General features: G+C 41.8%; 1 protein-coding gene across 1 annotated transcript in view; it reads left to right on the forward strand.

The window, feature by feature from the left end:
- The window catches only part of LOC307175491 (ankyrin-3-like), a 331,772-nt gene that overhangs the window by 181,507 nt on the left and 130,882 nt on the right, over positions 1-19,383 (forward strand). Inside the window, exons 14-18 of the mRNA XM_079900598.1 lie at positions 2,090-2,287; positions 3,873-3,971; positions 4,259-4,357; positions 10,782-10,979; positions 15,696-15,794. Coding sequence (XP_079756724.1) covers positions 2,090-2,287; positions 3,873-3,971; positions 4,259-4,357; positions 10,782-10,979; positions 15,696-15,794 — 693 coding nt within the window. The remainder of the gene's footprint in view (positions 1-2,089; positions 2,288-3,872; positions 3,972-4,258; positions 4,358-10,781; positions 10,980-15,695; positions 15,795-19,383) is intronic.

The following is a 19,383-nucleotide window of genomic DNA, read 5'->3' on the forward strand; positions in this document are numbered from 1 at the left end:
TACTTTGTAGTTTCTAGTTTAGGGTTAAAAGAAGAGAAGACTGAGGCATTTGCAAAGCAGTTTGAGTCCAGGATATTTCTCAACTTTTATAATTTTCCCCCAATCTATTCAGCTCTCCTACCCATATGTAGTTTGACCATAGTTGGCTTTTTGGTTTTGTTTTTTTTTTTTTCTTTTTTGGCTGTGTGGCATTCAGAACTTCCCCAACCAGGGATTGAACTTGTGCCCCCTGCATTGGAAGCATGGAGTCTTAACCACTGGACCACCAGGGAAGTCCCATAGTTGTTTTTTGGGTTTTTTTTGCGGTACGCGGGCCTCTCACTGTTGTGGCCTCTCCCGTTGCGGAGCGCAGGCTCCGGACGCGCAGGCTCAGCGGCCATGGCTCACGGGCCCAGCCGCTCCGCGGCATGTGGGATCTTCCCGGACTGGGGCACGAACCCGCGTCCCCTGCATCGGCAGGCGGACTCTCAACCACTGCACCACCAGGGAAGGCCCCATAGTTGGTTTTTCATCACCGTCTACCAAGGCTCTCCAAGGCTTTTAACAGTGTCCTTAAAGCCTTTCCTTCGGTACTCATATTTTACCTGTTAACATATTATGTCATATAATTAGTGTAAACATAGTACAAGCTAGAAAAGTACTAGTATAAACACACTAGTGTGGGAACAAACACAACTAGGTCTTTGTAAACATAAAATCCACAGGTGGGTACAAAGGTAGTGGTAACATTCTAGTCAGCAGACTGTAAACCTTAAGTGTCCGGTGTATCGTGGTACCAGCTGGTAGATTTTACAGAGGACCCAGAAACAGAGCTCCGCAAACGTTTTCCGGAAAGGGCCTGATCATCAATATTTTAGGCTTCACAGGATACTGTCTTTGTCCACAAACTCTCAGCTCTGTCATTACAGAGTGAAAACAGCAATAGTACATAATTTAATACATCAGCAAATGGACATGACTGTGTTCCAATAAAACTTTATTTACAAACACAGGTGGCAGCTGGATTTGGCCCCTGGATTTTACTGTTCTGATCCCTGATCTAGAGGATGTTGGTTGATCAGTTAAGTAGATTTGTTACGAGAGGCTGTACTCTACCATTACAAGAAACCTCACATTTTTGAGTGTTGTTACATAGGAAGCGTTTCATCTAGGAAATGGTTTCACCCACAAGCTGAAATTGACCATAAGATATATAGTTATCTCATTAAAGAGATAATATGTGTCATTGTTAAGAGTCTGACTTCCATAGCCAGTGGCATCTCCCCTAACTTCTCACACTTCCTACTAGTTACACAGACCCTCTTGCTTTGATCTTGACCTTTGCACAGCAGTGCCCTGTGCTCCAGCCTCTTCTCTCTACTTGCCCTACATAAAGTATTTACCTGGACTTTTTCACATCCCGGTAGGGGATTTCTCTCCAGAGGGCATCTTTGGGCAAACAAGGAAAAGATACCCCTCCAACGTGGGGATAAGGCCCTCAGGGTGCAGGACTTAGGAGTGCCTTGTGTCCTTGGGTGAACTGTCATAAGGTGCCTTCCACTCCAGGCAGATGCAGCCTGGATGACAGCTCGGCAAGCAGAGGATGGGCTGGCTGTCAGCCCCCATCGTAGCTGGGAACCTTCCTCAACCATCCTACACTGCCCTCTCCCCTCTCCCACTTTTGACTGTGGGAAGGCAGCACCAATAAAATAATTCATTACATATGAGTACATGAGAACTGGTGGAGGTATAATATCCCTCCCAGGTATTTCCGTTTTCCCAGGATACATTCCCTTATCTCCCCCAAAAAGGAGTCATCAGAGGTTTAAAAATTGCTAAAGTATAGCAGGACGGAGTGGGGATAATTTCTAGATAGAACTGCCTTTCACAATTCTCACGCTGATAGGTTACTCAGAGGGTGTTTAAGGTGCTTAGATCTGCCATCCCCACCTTTTTGAAACTTAAAGAAAAAGATAAATGAGGTTCTTTTTAGTATTGAATCAAAGAGTTGAATGTAGCCTCTGATACCAAGCAGTGAAGTTTCCTGTATTTTTCACAGTGGCACCATTGTCCTCAGCTCATCAGCCCTGAACTTTTACTTGTCCTATAGGATGACCAAACCCCACTCCACATTTCTGCGCGATTGGGGAAAGCAGATATAGTACAACAGCTGTTACAGCAAGGAGCATCTCCAAATGCAGCCACGACTTCTGGGTACACCCCACTCCACCTTGCAGCCCGAGAGGGGCATGAGGACGTAGCCGCCTTCCTTTTGGATCATGGCGCATCTTTATCTATAACAACAAAGGTATGAAAGCCAGTCTTAGAATCCTGCTGTGTCCCCAAAAAAACATTCTCTTTACAGTTTCCTGCGTGGTAATAGGTACAAAAGGTGTACAACAGCAACTCTACTTGGATCCCAGGATTAACATGGCCAGCAAAGCCCTGGGGTGGGGCAGGGTGATTTGGTGTGTGTGTATATCTTACATTTCTCAGTACATTATCTTCTAATGAAACCTTATTGATGTCTGGAGTCAGATATTTCTTGCAAGTTGTTTGACAGATTTAAAGGGTACTTTAAAAACACAGCCACAGATTTCTGTTGCTGAGGGCAGGTATACAAACCACTTTATCAAAGCTCAGTTGGTTAATGCTTTTATAATACTTTCAAAGCAGGAGGTGTTTTTTTCTCGGTTTGTTGATGCTGCTTTTTTTGTTGTTGTTTTCTTTTCTGATTTATAGGTTTTTTTTTTTTTTTAATCTCAGCTCTGATGCCTTACAGTAATGACCCACCACACAGTTGCTTTTCAAGTGCAGAATGCAAAATTTAGAGCTCATTTTTCTTTGATCCTACATAAACTAGCAAGTGTGATAGCAAGATGAACTGGCCCACGGCATGTCTTAGAAAGCTAGAAATTGGTGTTACACCCTTTTTGAGATGCAGAGAAGAAGCATTCATGTGTAATCAATGCAGAAGATAATTACAGTGATTACAAATACTTGGGAAACTATCTGAACAAATGATGACTTTCTCAGAATTCGACCCCTCTGATTCTCTAGGCTCCTCAGTAGACATGCAATTCCTGGATCTCATTTAACATGTGTAACAGAGGAGTGGGTGATAGGGTTTTGAGTGTCCTGGCCTTTCCACCATACGAGCTGCCCACTTACTCTAACTGGCTCTAGTCCCATGGGGTCAAATATGTTGACAGCCCTCTAATCCCTGCCTCGTGCTTGGGGCCCTAGCTGTGCATGGTGACTGACCAGTCGATACCCAGATCCTGGTAAGAGTTGGAAGCAAGAAGAAGGAGCTGCTCAACTCTCAGTATCCAACTCTCGCCTATTTATTGAGATAGAACCCTGTGTTATTGTTCAGTTCACCTGTGGTGGCTAAAGTGTGAGAATCTCTGACTCCTACCCCTAAGGACTGGGTCATACATACAGACGTGTGTATACGTGTGGCAATAAAGAAAGGGGAAGAGAAAGGCTCCAGTCTGGTGCTGTGGGAGGTTATGGGAGGTCCAGACTTGTCCTAGATTTTTCCAAGCCCTCCAAATCCAAATTGGGCCTGGACCCTATAACCTATTCTTCCCACAATGTGAAATCCCCAAATGGCCCTAGAATAAGCCCCAGATCCAGCTTTCCAACTTCATCCTCGTCAGGTACCTGACTAGTCCCCAGGATTAGTGTCTCGTGGCCGAGCCAACAGAAAGAGAAAGATTAAATATGCTGCTCATCTGTTGAAAAGGGGACTCTTTAACTGTTATCTACCAGTCTTGGTCCTTAAGTACAGGCTTAACTGTTCTTCACCATTAGAATAATGCCTCAGTTCTAGAAGAGTGATGCCTTTGTGTCGTTTCTATTACTCATTATTCTTATGTTTATCGTTTCAGAAAGGATTTACTCCCCTTCATGTGGCAGCAAAGTACGGGAAGCTTGAAGTAGCCAGTCTCCTGCTACAGAAAAGTGCATCTCCGGATGCTGCTGGGAAGGTATGGGGTCATCGGCCAACTTGTAACAGGCCACTCCCATGATAACAAAAAACAAGCGCTTGCTAACATTCACCAACAGCCACCTAAATTATAACTAATCCATATTTAAGTCTCATAGGATGAAGATGACAGCAGAAATAGGAGGTGAAAGCTGGGGTCCAAGTGTTGTGGAAACTGGAATGTAAACTACACTGTGTGTTGTATCCAATGTAATCCCATCTCCTAAATCTAGGCCTCTGACGTTAAGGCGCTTTGACACTGGTTGTTGTTTCTGCACGTGTTTTCAGAGCGGGCTAACTCCACTGCATGTAGCTGCACATTACGATAATCAGAAAGTGGCCCTTCTGCTTCTGGACCAAGGAGCCTCACCCCACGCGGCTGCAAAGGTACCTGTACTGTGACAGCATGAGGAGACTGACGGGCAGTCTCTATATGTATATTTACTTTGGCTTCGTCTGTATCACCCTCCTAGTTTAGGCATCCCTTAAAGATCATGGAAATATAAGTGCCTTAGGAAGTCTGTGCCTTCGGCTATTTAGTCAACTCCTGTGGTAGATGCTCAATAAATACTTACTTGTCCATTGTTATTCCTTGAAAATCCAGGATGTCCTGGAGTCTGAGGAAAATCCAGGAAAAAAAGTTGAAGTCCTCTTTAGCCAGACTAAAAACGTAAGAACAGCCAGAGGGAGTAAGAAAGTTCTCATTTGTCAAAGTGATAAAATATGTGTTACATTTTCCTGGCCATAAAACATTGCCTTCAAGTGGTTTATGTGTGCTTAATAAAATAAGTTGAGAGGTTTTGCTCATGTGTTGTTATTATTGCTAAGGAGAATCTTTATTCTTTTTTAAAATTTATTTTATTGAAGTATAGTTGATTTACAATGTTGTGTTAATTTCTGCTGTACAGCAAAGTGAATCAGTTATACAGATATGTACATTCCTTTTCATATTCTTTTCTATTATGGTTCATCACAGCATGCAGACTATAGTTTCCTGTGCTATACAGTAGGAGAATCTTTATTTTTCTGTATTCTTATTGTTAGGTCTTTTTTTTTTTTTTTTTTTTTTTTGCGGTACGGAGGCCTCTCACTGCTGTGGCCTCTCCCATTGCAGAGCACAAGCTCCGGATGCGCAGGCTCAGCGGCCATGGCTCACGGGCCCAACCGCTCCGCGGCATGTGGGATCTTCCCGGACCGGGGCACGAGCCCATGTCCCCTGCATCGGCAGGTGGACTCTCAACCACTGTGCCACCAGGGAAGCCCCGTTAGGTCATTTTTGACCGGTAGATAACAGAGATTTCTCAGAAAAGAGGTACTTAGAGTGAATGGCTTCCTTATGACTCTGGTATTCCGACTTGAGAAGCAAATCATAAAGAGTTTATTTAAAGATAGGTTAGCATAGTGCTGTTGGTTTAATGAGTTCGCTATTGTTGAGCAGGTAGTTATGATCAGAGAACACTGGAATGATACAGAGCACAATTTAAAATGCTATCCCATTCTTTTCCTAAATACTGTTGGTTGAAGGAACTTTTAGCATCCCTCCGGCTTTTTATATTTGTTTAGCTCTTCCATTTGGGGGCAGCTATAGTGTTCTGCTTTAAACTTAGTGTTTAGATCAAATCTCTTGTACACACAAATCAAAGAATTTGGGCTATTCTAAGTTACTTTGGGTACTTTCAGAGATAAAAGTTTTCAGGTACTTTCTCCATTTAGAGAGTATGTGATCTTTGAAAGTTATTTCTCTTCAGAACCTTTTTTCCTGTATTTCTCAGTCATCTCCTGCCCCATCATCTTCAGAATTGTACCCAGTGAAATCTACAATTCAAAATCAAGCCCCCAAACTTGCTTTTCTTCTAAGAGCAGCTTTTTCCCATAATTTCTAGCCCTGACATTCTTTCTATCATAAAGCCATCCCTTGACTTTTGAAAAAACTTTATTTAAAAAAAAAGGAATAGCAACATTATTCATAATAGCCAAAGTGTAGAAGCAGCCCACGTGTCCATGGAAGCATGAATGGATAAACCAAATGCAGTCTATACATGCAATGGAATATTATTCAGTCTTAAAAAGGGAGGGAATTCTGACACGTGCTACGACATGAATGAACCTCAGAGATACTATGCTGAATGAAATAAGCCATCAAAGGACAAATACTGTATGATTTCCTGTGGAGACACAGTGTAGAATGCTGGTTGCCAGGGGCCGAGTGAAGGAAAGAATGGGGAGTTAGTGTTGAATGGGTAGGGTTTCAGTTTAGAGATGGATGGTGGTAATGAACAGAGAACATTGTGAATGTACTTCACGCCATTGACTGTACACTTAAATGGTAAGTTTTATGTAATGTGTATTTTACAACAAGTTTTAAAATGAGAAAAATTTACAATGAAATGTAATAGTTGTCCACTTCATTTGTTTATTTTCCTATCCCTTTAAGCCTGGGCCACTTTTCTTCTGTTATAAGTACCCTCAGGCTCATGGCAGGCAACCAGTAAATAATTAATAGGTGAACTATTCATTCCTCACATGAGAGTAATAATTTTGTCATAACTAGTGCTAAGTAGTTTAGAATTGACAAAAGTCATAAATAAGTGAAACAAAATGAGTCCAGTCCACCTTTTCATCCACAAATAACTCTGAAAAAGGCCAATAGTTGATATATTTGTAGTTGATTTTCAGCTTCGTATTTGTCCAACAAGACTTCACGGTTCCCTATCTGCAAAACATCTTTGACAAAGAGTCGAAAAGCAGTTCTTTAACAGCCCTTTAGGCTTCAGCATATCTTTTACAGTCAACTGAACACAGGCTTTTCTAAGAGGACATTCATTCACATTCCCATAGTGCAGTTGCCTCCGTAAGAGTCTCTGTATGCCATGTCTGACACATGTCCAACCATCCCCACGTTCTGAGGCCGTGGTCCTGGTCAGGAGCTTTTTCTAGTCTTTGATCCTGAGCAAAGCCAGTTCTATCAGTTAGGGTTTGGTTCACCTGGTAGAAAAAAGACGTAGCTACGGTGGATTAAACTGATGAGGTTCTGTTTGTTCTCTTGTCATAACCAGTCTGGAGGCAGGCAGGTGTTGTCGCTGGTTCAGTGTTTCCAGAGTGTAAAGAAAATTTCCTGTGATTTTTTTGGGTCTTTCTTCCAGCTCTTGTTGCTCAGGCTGCCAGGTAGTAAAGCAAGTCAGACACAGGTAGCCCACAGGGGCAGCTCTTACTGTTCAGGCAGGCCCCCTTGGAGGGCCTGTCACATATAGGTAGGATGGGTTTTCATAGGGACTAAACTTTTTTAAACGAAATTAAATTTGTTTTGTCATTTTTTTCTGATTTCTTTAAACTGAATAGGACATCGCAAAAGAGGAACAGTGGGTTGGAAGAAGGTAGAAGAGTAATATTTGAAAAGCAGACTGATAAATGTGCCCTCATAACGTGGTATTAAGTACCCTAATCACCAGTAGGATGGATTGAGAAAACACAACATTAAAAAAATAAATAAAGAAGAAGAAGAAAGAAAGTCCGACAGCAGGGCATTGCCAGAAGCTCCACCCAGCCATTTCTCCTTACATCTCATTGGCCACTTCTTTCTGCAAGGGAAGCTGGGAAATGTAGTTTTCAGCAGGGCACAACACCAAAGGTTCTTTTATTAAGGAAGGAAGGAGAATGGATATAGGGTAGGCAAATAACCTTCTTTCCTCTAGGGAGGCTACAGCATTTCTGAATTCAGGTAGTGGTGAGAAAGGAGGGACAGAAACTCAACAGAGCTAAGCATGCATATGGATATGACAGACAGCCGTGCTTTCCATGCTACCTCTTCCTTATTCAGATCCTTTCTTCTTGGAGTACATGATGCTTTCTTGTTGCCCTTTCTTCCCTTTTGTAGAATTGCGGGCATATTTTCTTACCCACATGTGCCCTAGAAACACGATGTGACTTGAGCTAATGGAAGAGGAAGGAGGGTGCTGAAAAACTAGATGGGCTTCTCTAATCCATTTTAGCCAGATCTATTTCCTGAGGCAGGACACTGTGCTGGAAAGAGGATTGGCTTGAGTTCAGGAATAACCTGGGCACAGGTTGTGGAAGGGTTAGTGAGCCTTAACTTACTATTTGTCAGATTTCTCTTTCATAAGCTGTACAGTATATCTGTTGGCATGGATCAGTAGAGATTGTGAAGGTTTGGGGGAAAAACATAAAGTACAGTGTAAATATATTACTTTTAATCATTTAAAATTACATCTACTCTTGTTTTTAATCTTGAAATGCAAAAGGACACATGGCATGCACTTTGTCCTCTACATCAAGAGGAAAAAAGTATTGATTGAGATTATTCTCTAGTTCAGTCTCTCACTACTTTATGTCTCTTCTGATAAATGTATCTGTCTCCTTTTGTATGGCAAGTAAGAATCCTTTAACTTTCTAGAAATTAGAAGTTAGGAAATTTAGAAAATTTTATCATAGGTCTCAAGATAAACTCCTTGTTTCTTATTCAAAATATTTCTTAAGCCTTTCTGAGATAAACTAGCCGTTCTAAAATAATACCCTAAATTGTTTTTCCCTTGCTTTATACTTTCCTTTGTATCTCAGGTAAGGAGCTCAGCATAAACCCCTCAGTAATAATGAGTAACTTGTCTGGAATTGGCATGCATTACGCAGATGTCAGAGCTTCTCTGTTTTTTAAGAGTCAATGATTTCTTGGTGGAATTAAAAGTAATCAAGAGGATTGTCACATCTCAGAGGATACTGACTTACCTTTAGAGGTTGAGAAGTTCCTGACTGATAAGATGCATGATTAGAAGCTGCTGTGACTTTATCTTGCCTTTACCACTCTAATTAGTTCGTGTTAAGAGTCTTGACTAATCAGCTTTCCTAGCACTGCTTTGTGAATTTTCCCTTTTATTCAGGGGTGGGGATGGTAGTAAAACAGATCACCCCCTCCTGTCGCTCACTGTAGAATCGGGCTCAATCCAGGGATCTACATTAGGCTCTGAAGACGATCTCTTTAGGGTGTGTCTGAGCAGAGGGCCAAATGCTTCTGAGGTCAGCTGGGGTTTCCAGATGGCAATAGGTCAAAACTAAAAATAGGAGCATAAAATCTTCTACCCTGGCCCATCCTGTTCAGCAGAGGCTGGTTTCATAAGAGTCTAGAAGTGGCATTTGCACTTTCTTCAGTTGATATCCAGCAACCTTAAATCTTCTAGAATGAGATATAGAAAGAATGTTTGTCAAGGGAGCAATGCTGTCACAGTAGAACATACCACTGACATAAACATGAGGGTTAATTACAGTAGGCTGGTCGACCAGTAGCCCCCCACTGCCCTCTGAGTTGTTTCTGACCCATCCTTATGGCTTCGAAAGATTGTGACTGATCTGTTGTCCAGATTTGGATCATATCCCCAAATCTAAATCCTATTTGTATTTTATAAATTCTAATTATTCTTTTTTCTTTCTCTAAATCCTCTTGTCTATACCAAAAAAAAAAAAAATTCTAGTTTTTCATTGGCATTTTTTATGTAATTAGATTCAGGCCCATGTCAAAATGTAATCTTGCATTCCTCTTAAATGACTGTGAGTCAGGACAGGGTTCCCTAAGGCAGGGGACCTTTTTTCTTAGGACAAGGGCTCCTGAAGCAGCTCATTAACAATTTGTCAAAGGGATTTTTGTTCCTTCCACCTCTGAGCATCAGAAGTCAACCAAGAGAAGGATCCCAGAATGTTCTGAAAGCTCTAGTAAGCTTGACTCAAATCTAAGGATTTGCCAGTCATTGCCCGGCTATAGAGATACAAAGACAAATGTGGCACAGTACTTGCCCTTAACAAATCTGCATTTTAGTAGGAGGAGACAGATATATGAAGAAGAGTGCCACTAAACATCTCCAGGATTTTGACTGGAGTCAGCCAGGTGAGGGGCAGGTATAAGAGTGGAAGGGGAGGGGCTTCCCTGGTGGCACAGTGGTTGAGAGTCTGCCTGCCGATGCAGGAGACACGGGTTCGTGCCCTGGTCCGGGAAGATCCCACATGCCGCGGAGCGGCTGGGCCCGTGAGCCATGGCCGCTGAGCCTGCGCGTCTGGAGCCTGTGCTCCGCAACGGGAGAGCCCACAACGGTGAGAGGCCCACGTACCGCCAAAAAAAAAAGAGTGGAAGGGGAGGTGAAACACTTCATGGGCGTGTGACCCTTGAGCTGAACCTTCAAATGAAAGATGCTGGTCCCAAGGGCATGTTGGAGAAAAGCATTCTTGGTAGAGTAAGGCAAGACAGAAACATGAGCCATATGTTGTTTGGGGACCAGTCTAGCTGAAGCATGACTGGAGTTTCATAAAAGAGGCAATCAGAATGGCAAATGGGAGTAGATTACAGTATCTTGACTACCATGAAAATTAAAAATTTCCACTTGTAAGCAATAGGCTAGTAAAGGGATTTTAAAGGTTGACTAATGGCTCTGAACCTGCCCCGGTGGTACCATTTGTTTGTTTCCTAGTTGGGTTTCCTCTCATTCCTGATATATAAGGCAAGTAATTATTGAGCACCTGCTAACACAACTACCTGTGCTAGGGAGTGCTACCATCCATTTGTAAAACCACTGGTACTCTGACTCTTTTGCATTACACTCTCTAGAGTACGTTTCCCCTATTTAGGAATGTGGGAGGTATGAGGGCACTATGTTACTAGCACTTCTTGATTCCTCAGTGTTTGCTTACTTGCTAATGATTTTTTTAAACCATCAAAGAAAATCACTAGAAAGGGAAGCATACTATTTGAAAATGCACTGCACACATTTTTATCTTGTGACTGGGCATGTGACCAAGTGATTTCTGTTGACAGAATGGTTATACACCACTGCACATTGCTGCCAAAAAGAACCAGATGGACATAGCGACAACTCTGCTGGAATATGGTGCTGATGCAAACGCAGTTACCCGGCAAGGAATTGCTTCTGTCCATCTTGCAGCTCAGGAAGGACATGTGGACATGGTGTCACTGCTCCTCAGCAGGAATGCTAACGTGAACCTGAGCAATAAGGTAACCTTTTTTCTTTTCCTCTGCGAAGCATCCAGCGCAACAAAACCTCACCTTCAAAAGATCGCTAAGAAGTCATGAAAAATTCAGGTCAAATAGAGAGTGCAAAGTGTAGTATGCACAAAAGTATGTACCAACATGTCATTTATCGTAGGAAGACCTCGAAAACAATCCGTTTAAACAGTAAGAGAATGTTAAGTCAATAACTGCAAAGTCATACTGGTGAGTAACAGAGCCATAAACATGAGGTCCACAAAATTGTTCTAGTAACGTGAAGTTTTGTTATAATGTAAAGTCAAAGGGCAACCAGAACATAGTAAATAAGAAGTTGTAGGTTGTAAATAAAAAGTTGTAAGTTGATCTATGCCACAGACATTTGGGGGGTACCTACTGCCTGTCCCAGTTTTAAGTCCTAGGTTACAAAAAGAAACTGGAAACAGGTCTGCCTTCAGAGAGTTCATTTTAATAACAGAAATTTAGAGTAGCTGTCTTACTCCATAGATCAAAAGGTTAGTCTCTGTAGGTAAACTGGCAGTGCCAGGGAACTTTTTAAGTCTCTGTTCCCAGAAGTCTTCAGACTCCCCTGACCTCACATTCGACATCCCCATGGTTAGTGAAGAGCTCTGTGAAAGTCCAGCCCACAGTTACCCAGAGACATGTTAAGGAGGTCACTGCCTCCACTGTGTATAGCAGAGAATTTGGGTTTGCTGACCTGCTTATTAATACCTGAGTCTGAGATCTGCCCAAAATACAAGACAGGTATTCCTTAGTCTTCAGATTTAAAAAAACCTGCAAAAGTGTCCCCAAATTCCCGATAATCCAAACTCCCTGTTATTTAGCTTCTCCTCTACAGGATGGTGATGGCGCAGCTATGACATTTCTCAGCCATAGCTCAGATATTGGAGTAGAGTTTCAAGATAGCAGTAGTTTTATGGCGATGAATAATAAGTAGTTTAAATATTTTAATATATGTGGCCTGTGTTTTGTGATCACAGAGGCTTTGAATTTCCTGGGTATGAATCCGAAATCTGACTCCTACTTGACGTGTAACTTGATTGGACAAGTTATGTGACATCTCTGAGCCTCACTTTCATTCTCTAATAAACAAAGACAACAGTCTTTACTTCCCAGAACTGTCAGGAAGGTGACTAACATTCAGCACCTTCTTCTAAGTGGAAAAAGAATAGTTGTCTTAATTTTAGACTTTTCACAGTTTGGGGAAAAGGTTACTCTGCACTAATCTGAATTCCCAAGGTGGTAATTTAACAAATTCTATGAACCAAAAGACATACGTAAGAGAATAGGAAAACCTTTTTTCAGTTTTAGTATCTTGAAAATCCTTTGTGATCATGGCAAACCAAACACAATTTTCTTTTTTTTTCTCGTGTACTGATTTGCTTTTCTCATATCTTTCTTTTTAAACATCCCTTATGGAATGTATGCCTCGGCATTAACGGGAATCACGAAGCAATTTCAAGTAGTCATTATAATCAGGATTTGTTTGAGCTGTTGAATTTCTAAGGTTCATATACTAATATATAGACCAGCCTTATAGTAGTTTGCTGCAAAATTCAACCTGTCTTAATGAGATGGAGGACGTGGCCTTCTCAAATCGAAGCACATTCTGGCATCCATCAGTGTATTTATTCTCAGGAGCCCAGAATATTATATCTCATTAATTCTCCCAGAGACAATACAGACCTGAACAATTGGTTAACAGGTGAACATTTTCTATAGGTCTGACACCAAAGTACTGTGTAATAAACATTTTTTTCCTTTAAATGCCTTTAGCTAACCCGTGGCAATATACGTATTTAGCCTTGAATCCACCTTAAAATCATTTTTAAAAAATTTAGGCTGAGAACACTTCAGAAAGAATTTCCCAGTGTCTGCTTCGGTAGGCTAGATCAACCAAGGGAATTCTGAGGACCAAAAGACACAGCAAAGGAAGAAAGCCTGGAAACGCCCAGCCACCTTCCTGAACAAACTCCACATAAGCAAATATATCACCAAGGAAATTCCCATTAGCACACTGCACTTAAGGAACTTTCAAGCACTTCACAGTACCTAGAAATGGTCTAATAAGAAGGCATTTGTAAGTCTTTGCTTCCTTTCTCAGGAGTCATTTTCTGTATCAAGTATTAAATAAGTTCCAGTGTGAAAACAGAAGATCCGCAGAGCTCTATTCAATAAGGACTCTGACGGGTTTTCTGTCCATGTTTCCTGAGCTGCCAGAGTTTGAAACATCAGTTACTCTCCCTCCACCCCTTCCCCCTTCCCCATCCCACTTCCCCATTTCACACTTGCTAAACAATGAATATTAAAAGAAAGATTTAGCTTTCGTGAAAAGTATGATTGAACCAAACACTTGATGGTTTTCACTTATTTCTCTTCCTGCTATTCACCAGCGGTTCCCGGGTTTTTAAGAAAAAGAGCCCATGAACCTACGTTCCTGCCGAAGTACTAGTGTTTGATCTGGTGCAATTTTGCTTTTGACGTTCCCACTTTCCCACACGAATTCTGCAGACCACAAGTAGCTGTATTTCTTTACACAGCCAATAGAATACGAAGCAGAGCTGTTGCTCTTCCAAGTTGATGGTGTTCTCTCTGTGCCCAATAAATGCCACTTTTAAAATGAGCCAATGCTCAAAACCTTTATCAAAGGTTAACAGATAACTTCTGAACTCACACAGGGCTGTTTTAACCATCACATTTTGTTTTTTAAATCACGGATGTAAAAATAATTTTTTCTTCATTTAATTTATACTATGTTACCGAAAGATGCTTGCTTTTTCCTCTGACTCAGTCGATTAGTGGGTGGATTAGACGCTAGATACTCGACTGGTTATACAAGGATTAAAGGTACAGTAGTTGCCTCGAGAAGCTCACAGTGGTTTGAGGAATACAGACGAGAAGAGAGTTTAAATGCGGGATTATGATGCTCTCGACAGAACTGAGCACGCAGGTGGTTCGCACATAAATAATAACAGTGAAGCCTTTTTCGAGACCAAGGGAGAGAGAGGGAAGCCCAGGAAAGCTGGAGGTGACTCCAGGCCAAAGGTAGAGTGGACAGCACGAATGTCCCCGGGGAACGCGAGAAAGTAGGGCACCAGCCACAGTACATTCCCCCAGCTGTGCTGAGAACCACTCAGTAAAGTTCTTCAGAAGGTTTGGAAAGTCTCAAAATTAGACTAGGGGATTGTGACACTTTTACAGAATGTTACAGCTGCAAATATCTGTTGCCCCTAAAGTGGAACGTGGAACATTGTTCTATGATTATGTCAGTGTTTGGGTGGTGGCAGTTTTGGCCCCAGGCTTATTTTTCTTGGATTTCAAGTGAAGGCACCAGTCCTCCTTTTCCTGTTTCCCCTTTTATCCAGTTTGGGTGAGCTTCTTCCAGAAGTCTGTAAAGAGTATTAGAAAGTCAAGAGTGAATGACTCTTCCTGAGTCCTGTCATTAGTTTGATGGAATAGCAGCCCCTAGATAAATACTGTTCAGCATCGCGAGGGTTCTGTGCCCTTCCTGGTGCTGCTTTTGGTTCACGCCTTTCCTCTGACAAATAGGACAGGTTGATGGCCTTGCTACGCAGATGCAGAGGAGGAGAAAGAGGCCGTTAGGACTCAGGACATTAACTGGTATGCTCATAATGGATGAAAGAAAAGAATCTGGACGCACTTACACCAGCTTACGTTCTCTTAAATGTTATTTATGAAAAATGCAGCTACAGAGGACTTTTAAACCAGGGTGCAGTCTTGGTGATTCTTTTCTTGGCCATTGGGATAACCACATCGCCTGTCCATTCTGTGGTAGAGTCAATTTCAAGTATCTGGTCTCATTAAAGGACCTGGAAATTTTCACGAGATAGCCTGCATATTACATTCTCATGAGACAGCATTTATATAACCTTTCACAGACCGTTTTTCCTACCCAGAAGCAACATAAAGAAAATATTTGTCAGCCTTGGGTATTAATATTTAATGGAGAAAATGATATCATCATATGTCAGTATTCAATTTATAAACAGTTTTTATTTTAATAAATTTTTCTAAAGCTAGTCATGCGTTGGTAGTGCGTTAGAACTCTTGCATAATTTTGTAAAAAAATAAAAAGACTCTATTTTAAAAAAGTGAACACTGAAGTACATAAGAGGAAAATGATATAATGTCTGGGATTTGCTTTAAAATACTTCCGCAAAGCAAAGAACAAACAGGAGGTAGGGCTGGATGAAGCAAACGGAGGAAAACCTTGATAATTGCTGCATCTGTGATCAGTACACAAGGTTCAGCCCATTCCCTCCACTTTTGAGGATGTTTGAAATTTTTCGTTAAGCCTGCAGATAACCATGTTGTCACATGCTAGTATATAAACTTACTCTGTAGATTTTTTTTTTTTTTTTTTTTTTTTGCGGTACGCGGGCCTCTCACTGTTGTGGCCTCTCCCGTTGCGGAGCACAGGCTCCGGACGCGCAGGCTCAGCGGCCATGGCTCACGGGCCCAGCCGCTCCGCGGCATGTGGGATCTTCCCGGACTGGGGCACGAACCCGTGTCCCCTGCATCAGCAGGCAGACCCTCAACCACTGCGCCACCAGGGAAGCCCCTATAGATTTTTTTAAACATAGAAATTGTAGACTTACTCTTCTTGAAGTCCTAAATTGTTTCTACAGCACGCCTGTGTGTCCTCCATCCCTCCTGTGAGATGACCACTTTCATCTTTTGCAGAGTGGCCTGACCCCACTCCATCTGGCTGCTCAAGAAGACAGAGTGAATGTGGCCGAAGTCCTAGTAAACCAGGGGGCACACGTGGACGTCCAGACAAAGGTACACAAAAAGATGGTGCCCATCCGGAGTGTCATTGTGACTCCTTGTATGGAACAAGTACAATTCTCTAGGGGCAAAAATAAATCTTCCGTCATATCTTTTGTACTCGTTATTTCAAACGTGTATCTGTACAAGGGACACCAGTGTCTCTGGTTGTGGTGTCCCAGGTGCTTTGACCTTTACTGGCCTGAATACTTTATGTAGCTGCATATTGCTGCCTCCTGTGTTAATGCAGTTTATTAATCCTTGTTACAACACATCTGCCTATCAAGGGCAGAGTGTGAAAGCTTGGACCTTTTTTAATTTTTGTGACTGAGTTTTAAGAAATGCATACCGAAAAAGTTGTCGAGGATACATTAAGTTTTATTCAACTACTACTCACTTGCTAAATTTCTTATGGTGTATATGATCGCTAGCAACTCCTTCCCTTTCTCAGCCAAAATAGTTATCTTTTCAAAAAGAAATTTCTGATTAATCTCATAGAATGCCACCATTTCAAACTCACATAAGACGCATGGGTGTTTTGTGTCATCATCAAAGATAGGACTTCATATCAGTCTTTCTCTGGATATTTTCTTTCAGCACTTAATTTTGTTACTCTTCATATCAAACTTGTATCTACTTCAAAATGTAACTTTGTTTCTGTGTGTCACATTTTTGACACAAAAATGAATACTTGTTACCTATTATACTGTGAATACGAACATTTCTGTGTATAATATAGATGGATTCTGAGGTGTGTGGACAGATACTGAAGATATTAATAACATAGAAGGGTCACCAGGAATTAGCCAGGTAAAAAGGTATTGCAGACGTCAGAGTCAGGCTGGATTTACCGGACGAGCACAGGAGGCAGACCTGAGTAGACCACACCCTTTGCACCGTGTTCTGACCCTCTAGGGCTGTGGCTTCTCCACCCATACTGCATTCTATGAGAAAGAATCTGCCCAAAAGAGACGTGACCAGGCAAGATCCTTTATGCTTTTTAAACTCTGTATTAAAATAGTGAAGCAAATATAATGGTCCCTGGCTGGGGTAGTCTTAGATAGAGCTGTGACCCAGGTAGCCTCCCTCACTCCCATTTCTGAAATGCCTCGTGCCCTTCAAGTCCCCATGGCCTCTTTGGTAGCCTAAGTGCCCAGTTCCCTCTATTCTGTTTCTTTCCAAATTTTTCATTCTAAAAGAACCCCTTAGCCCCGAATGCCTTCCTAGATAGCTGAATGTTTAACAGAGAAACCAGTAAAGGCAACAGTAGTGGCTGAATGGTTTCTTGTTACTTTCCATGAAAATACAAGCATTTTTCAATCTGAAAAGCTCAGACTGGATTTAGCTTATATTCTTTACTGTGCTTGTACACTTTCATCAGAAAAGAAATCTTTACTTTAGAAATTTGCAACTTCATGGTAAATAGATTCACCCTGTGTTGTTCTGTTGACACACACACACACACACACATACACACACAGACTTATAAACATTTTATTTGGTTCCCTCTCCCTTTATAAATTAAAAATTTGAGAAGGCAATAACAGGGTTCTGTTTCTCAGTACTTTTTATCTCAACACATCCAACATATACACCAGCAAAATTCAGTCAGGGATTAAGGCAGTGATTCTCAAGGGCAGGTTGGGAGGAGAAGAAATGGTGCCGTGAGCCTTCTGTTCTAGATTTGCAAAAGCAACCCCACGGTTTAAGAGTGTTGGGTCTCCACCAGGGTTTCTTTCTAACCCTGTCCAACTCAGGTCACAGTCTGTAATCATTTTTGTACTCAGTATAATATTTCTGAAGCATGTACCTTTTCCTGCCCTTTACAAGTGATGTAGTTCAGAAAGCATCTGTCTCTTAAAAAAAGTAGAGACAAAAAAAAATCACTCTCTCATCCTTTTTGTTCTCAGCAAAGATCACAGCACCAAAAAGAAGTGAGGCTATGATTGTCCCATAGTTGAGTAGAGCAGGAGTGCAAAGAGGTGGGTTGCTTGGATTTGCTTCCTAGCCTTGTAAATAAGGAGTTGATTGTATCCCATGAGCTTCCAAACTCTTCCTGGTAAAGGTGACATCCCCAAGCAGCCGACAGGTAGAATGTATGGTACCATTTGAGTCACTGGCTTCAATTTTAAAATAGTAATAATTAAATTATCAGGAGCTCTTTTCTCTTGTGGGGAAGAGACCAGAACATCCTGGTAACAGCCGTGCAGCCTTCCCACTGGCCTGCTGACCCACCATATCTCCACCTCACTTTGTATTTGAAGTTCACCAAATCAGTTCAGACTAAATTGTGCGGCTGGCCACGGGGTCTAATGCTCAGTGTCGTACAGCTGAAATGAAGCCACTTCTTTTGCCTTTTTTTTTTTTTTTGCGGTACGCGGGCCTCTCACTGTTGTGGCCTCTCCCGTTGCGGAGCACAGGCTCTGGACGCGCAGGCTCAGCAGCCATGGCTCACGGGCCCAGCCGCTCCGCGGCATGTGGGATCTTCCCAGACCGGGGCACGAACCCGTGTCCCCTGCATCGGCAGGCAGATTCTCAACCACTGTGCCACCAGGGAAGCCCTGTTTTGCTTTTTAAAAGGAGAATCTCTGGAAGCATTTTATTTAGACCACCCCAAAGCACACCAAAGCACTGATTCTCGGAGGTACTGATTAGCAAGTAAATAGTTAAATTAGCTTTCTTTTAATGTGTGTAAAATCATGAAAAATGTTTATTTGATACACACTCTTTTCACATTTGTTTCTAGAGCTCTTTCTAGTTGTTCGATTCTTACCTGAGTGATACGTTCCTTGTCCTCACAGAATTCACAGTCTAGAGAGGGAGACACAACAATAAAAATGTAATAATAATAGCAAAACTTACTACTCATTTTCTCTGTGTCAGATACTGTTCTAAGCATTTACCCTTATTAATTTGTTGAATCCTTATGACTATCTTATAAGGTTGATAAAATTAGTATCCCTATTCTACAGAAACTGAGGCACAGAAAAGGAATTGCTCGTGTAAGGTAACATAGCTAGCTGGTCCAAAGCCTGATTTTGACCCCATGTATAAATAAATAAATTCAGAGTTATTGGCGTTAACTGAGTTATTTACAAAGGTGGGAGTATAGAAGGGGTCTGTAGCTGGTTCAGCATCACAGGAACATGAGAAAAAATTGGGGGCACGCCCCAAGATACTGCTAGATAATTAAGATGATCTCAGAGGACCTTGATGTGCCATGCTTAAGTTTTTAATCCAGTTTGTACTGGGAAGCCTTGAGAGGTTGTAAACAGAAGACGATAAATCAGATATCTGGTTTAGAAAGATCCTAGGAGACAATGCAAGGAACAAGTTGGTAAAAGAGCTTGGAGCAGGGGCCGTTAGAAGGCAATTGCTGAGGTCCAGATGAAGAATAGAGAAGGCCTCAAGTAAGGGGCGGATGGGATGTTGGTAAGCAAGAGAGAAATTGAAGAAATACTTAACAAGTACAAACAATAAGACTTGAGACCATGTGTATATAGGGACTAAGGAAAAGTGAGAGATTCAGGACGAATCTGAGGATGTGGCCCTGTAACCAGGTGATCACAAGTCCCGTTCAGTGAGACAGGAAGTGAAGGAGAAG

Source organism: Stenella coeruleoalba, assembly GCF_951394435.1.
Source record: "Stenella coeruleoalba genome assembly, chromosome: 16".
NCBI lineage: Eukaryota > Metazoa > Chordata > Mammalia > Artiodactyla > Delphinidae > Stenella > Stenella coeruleoalba.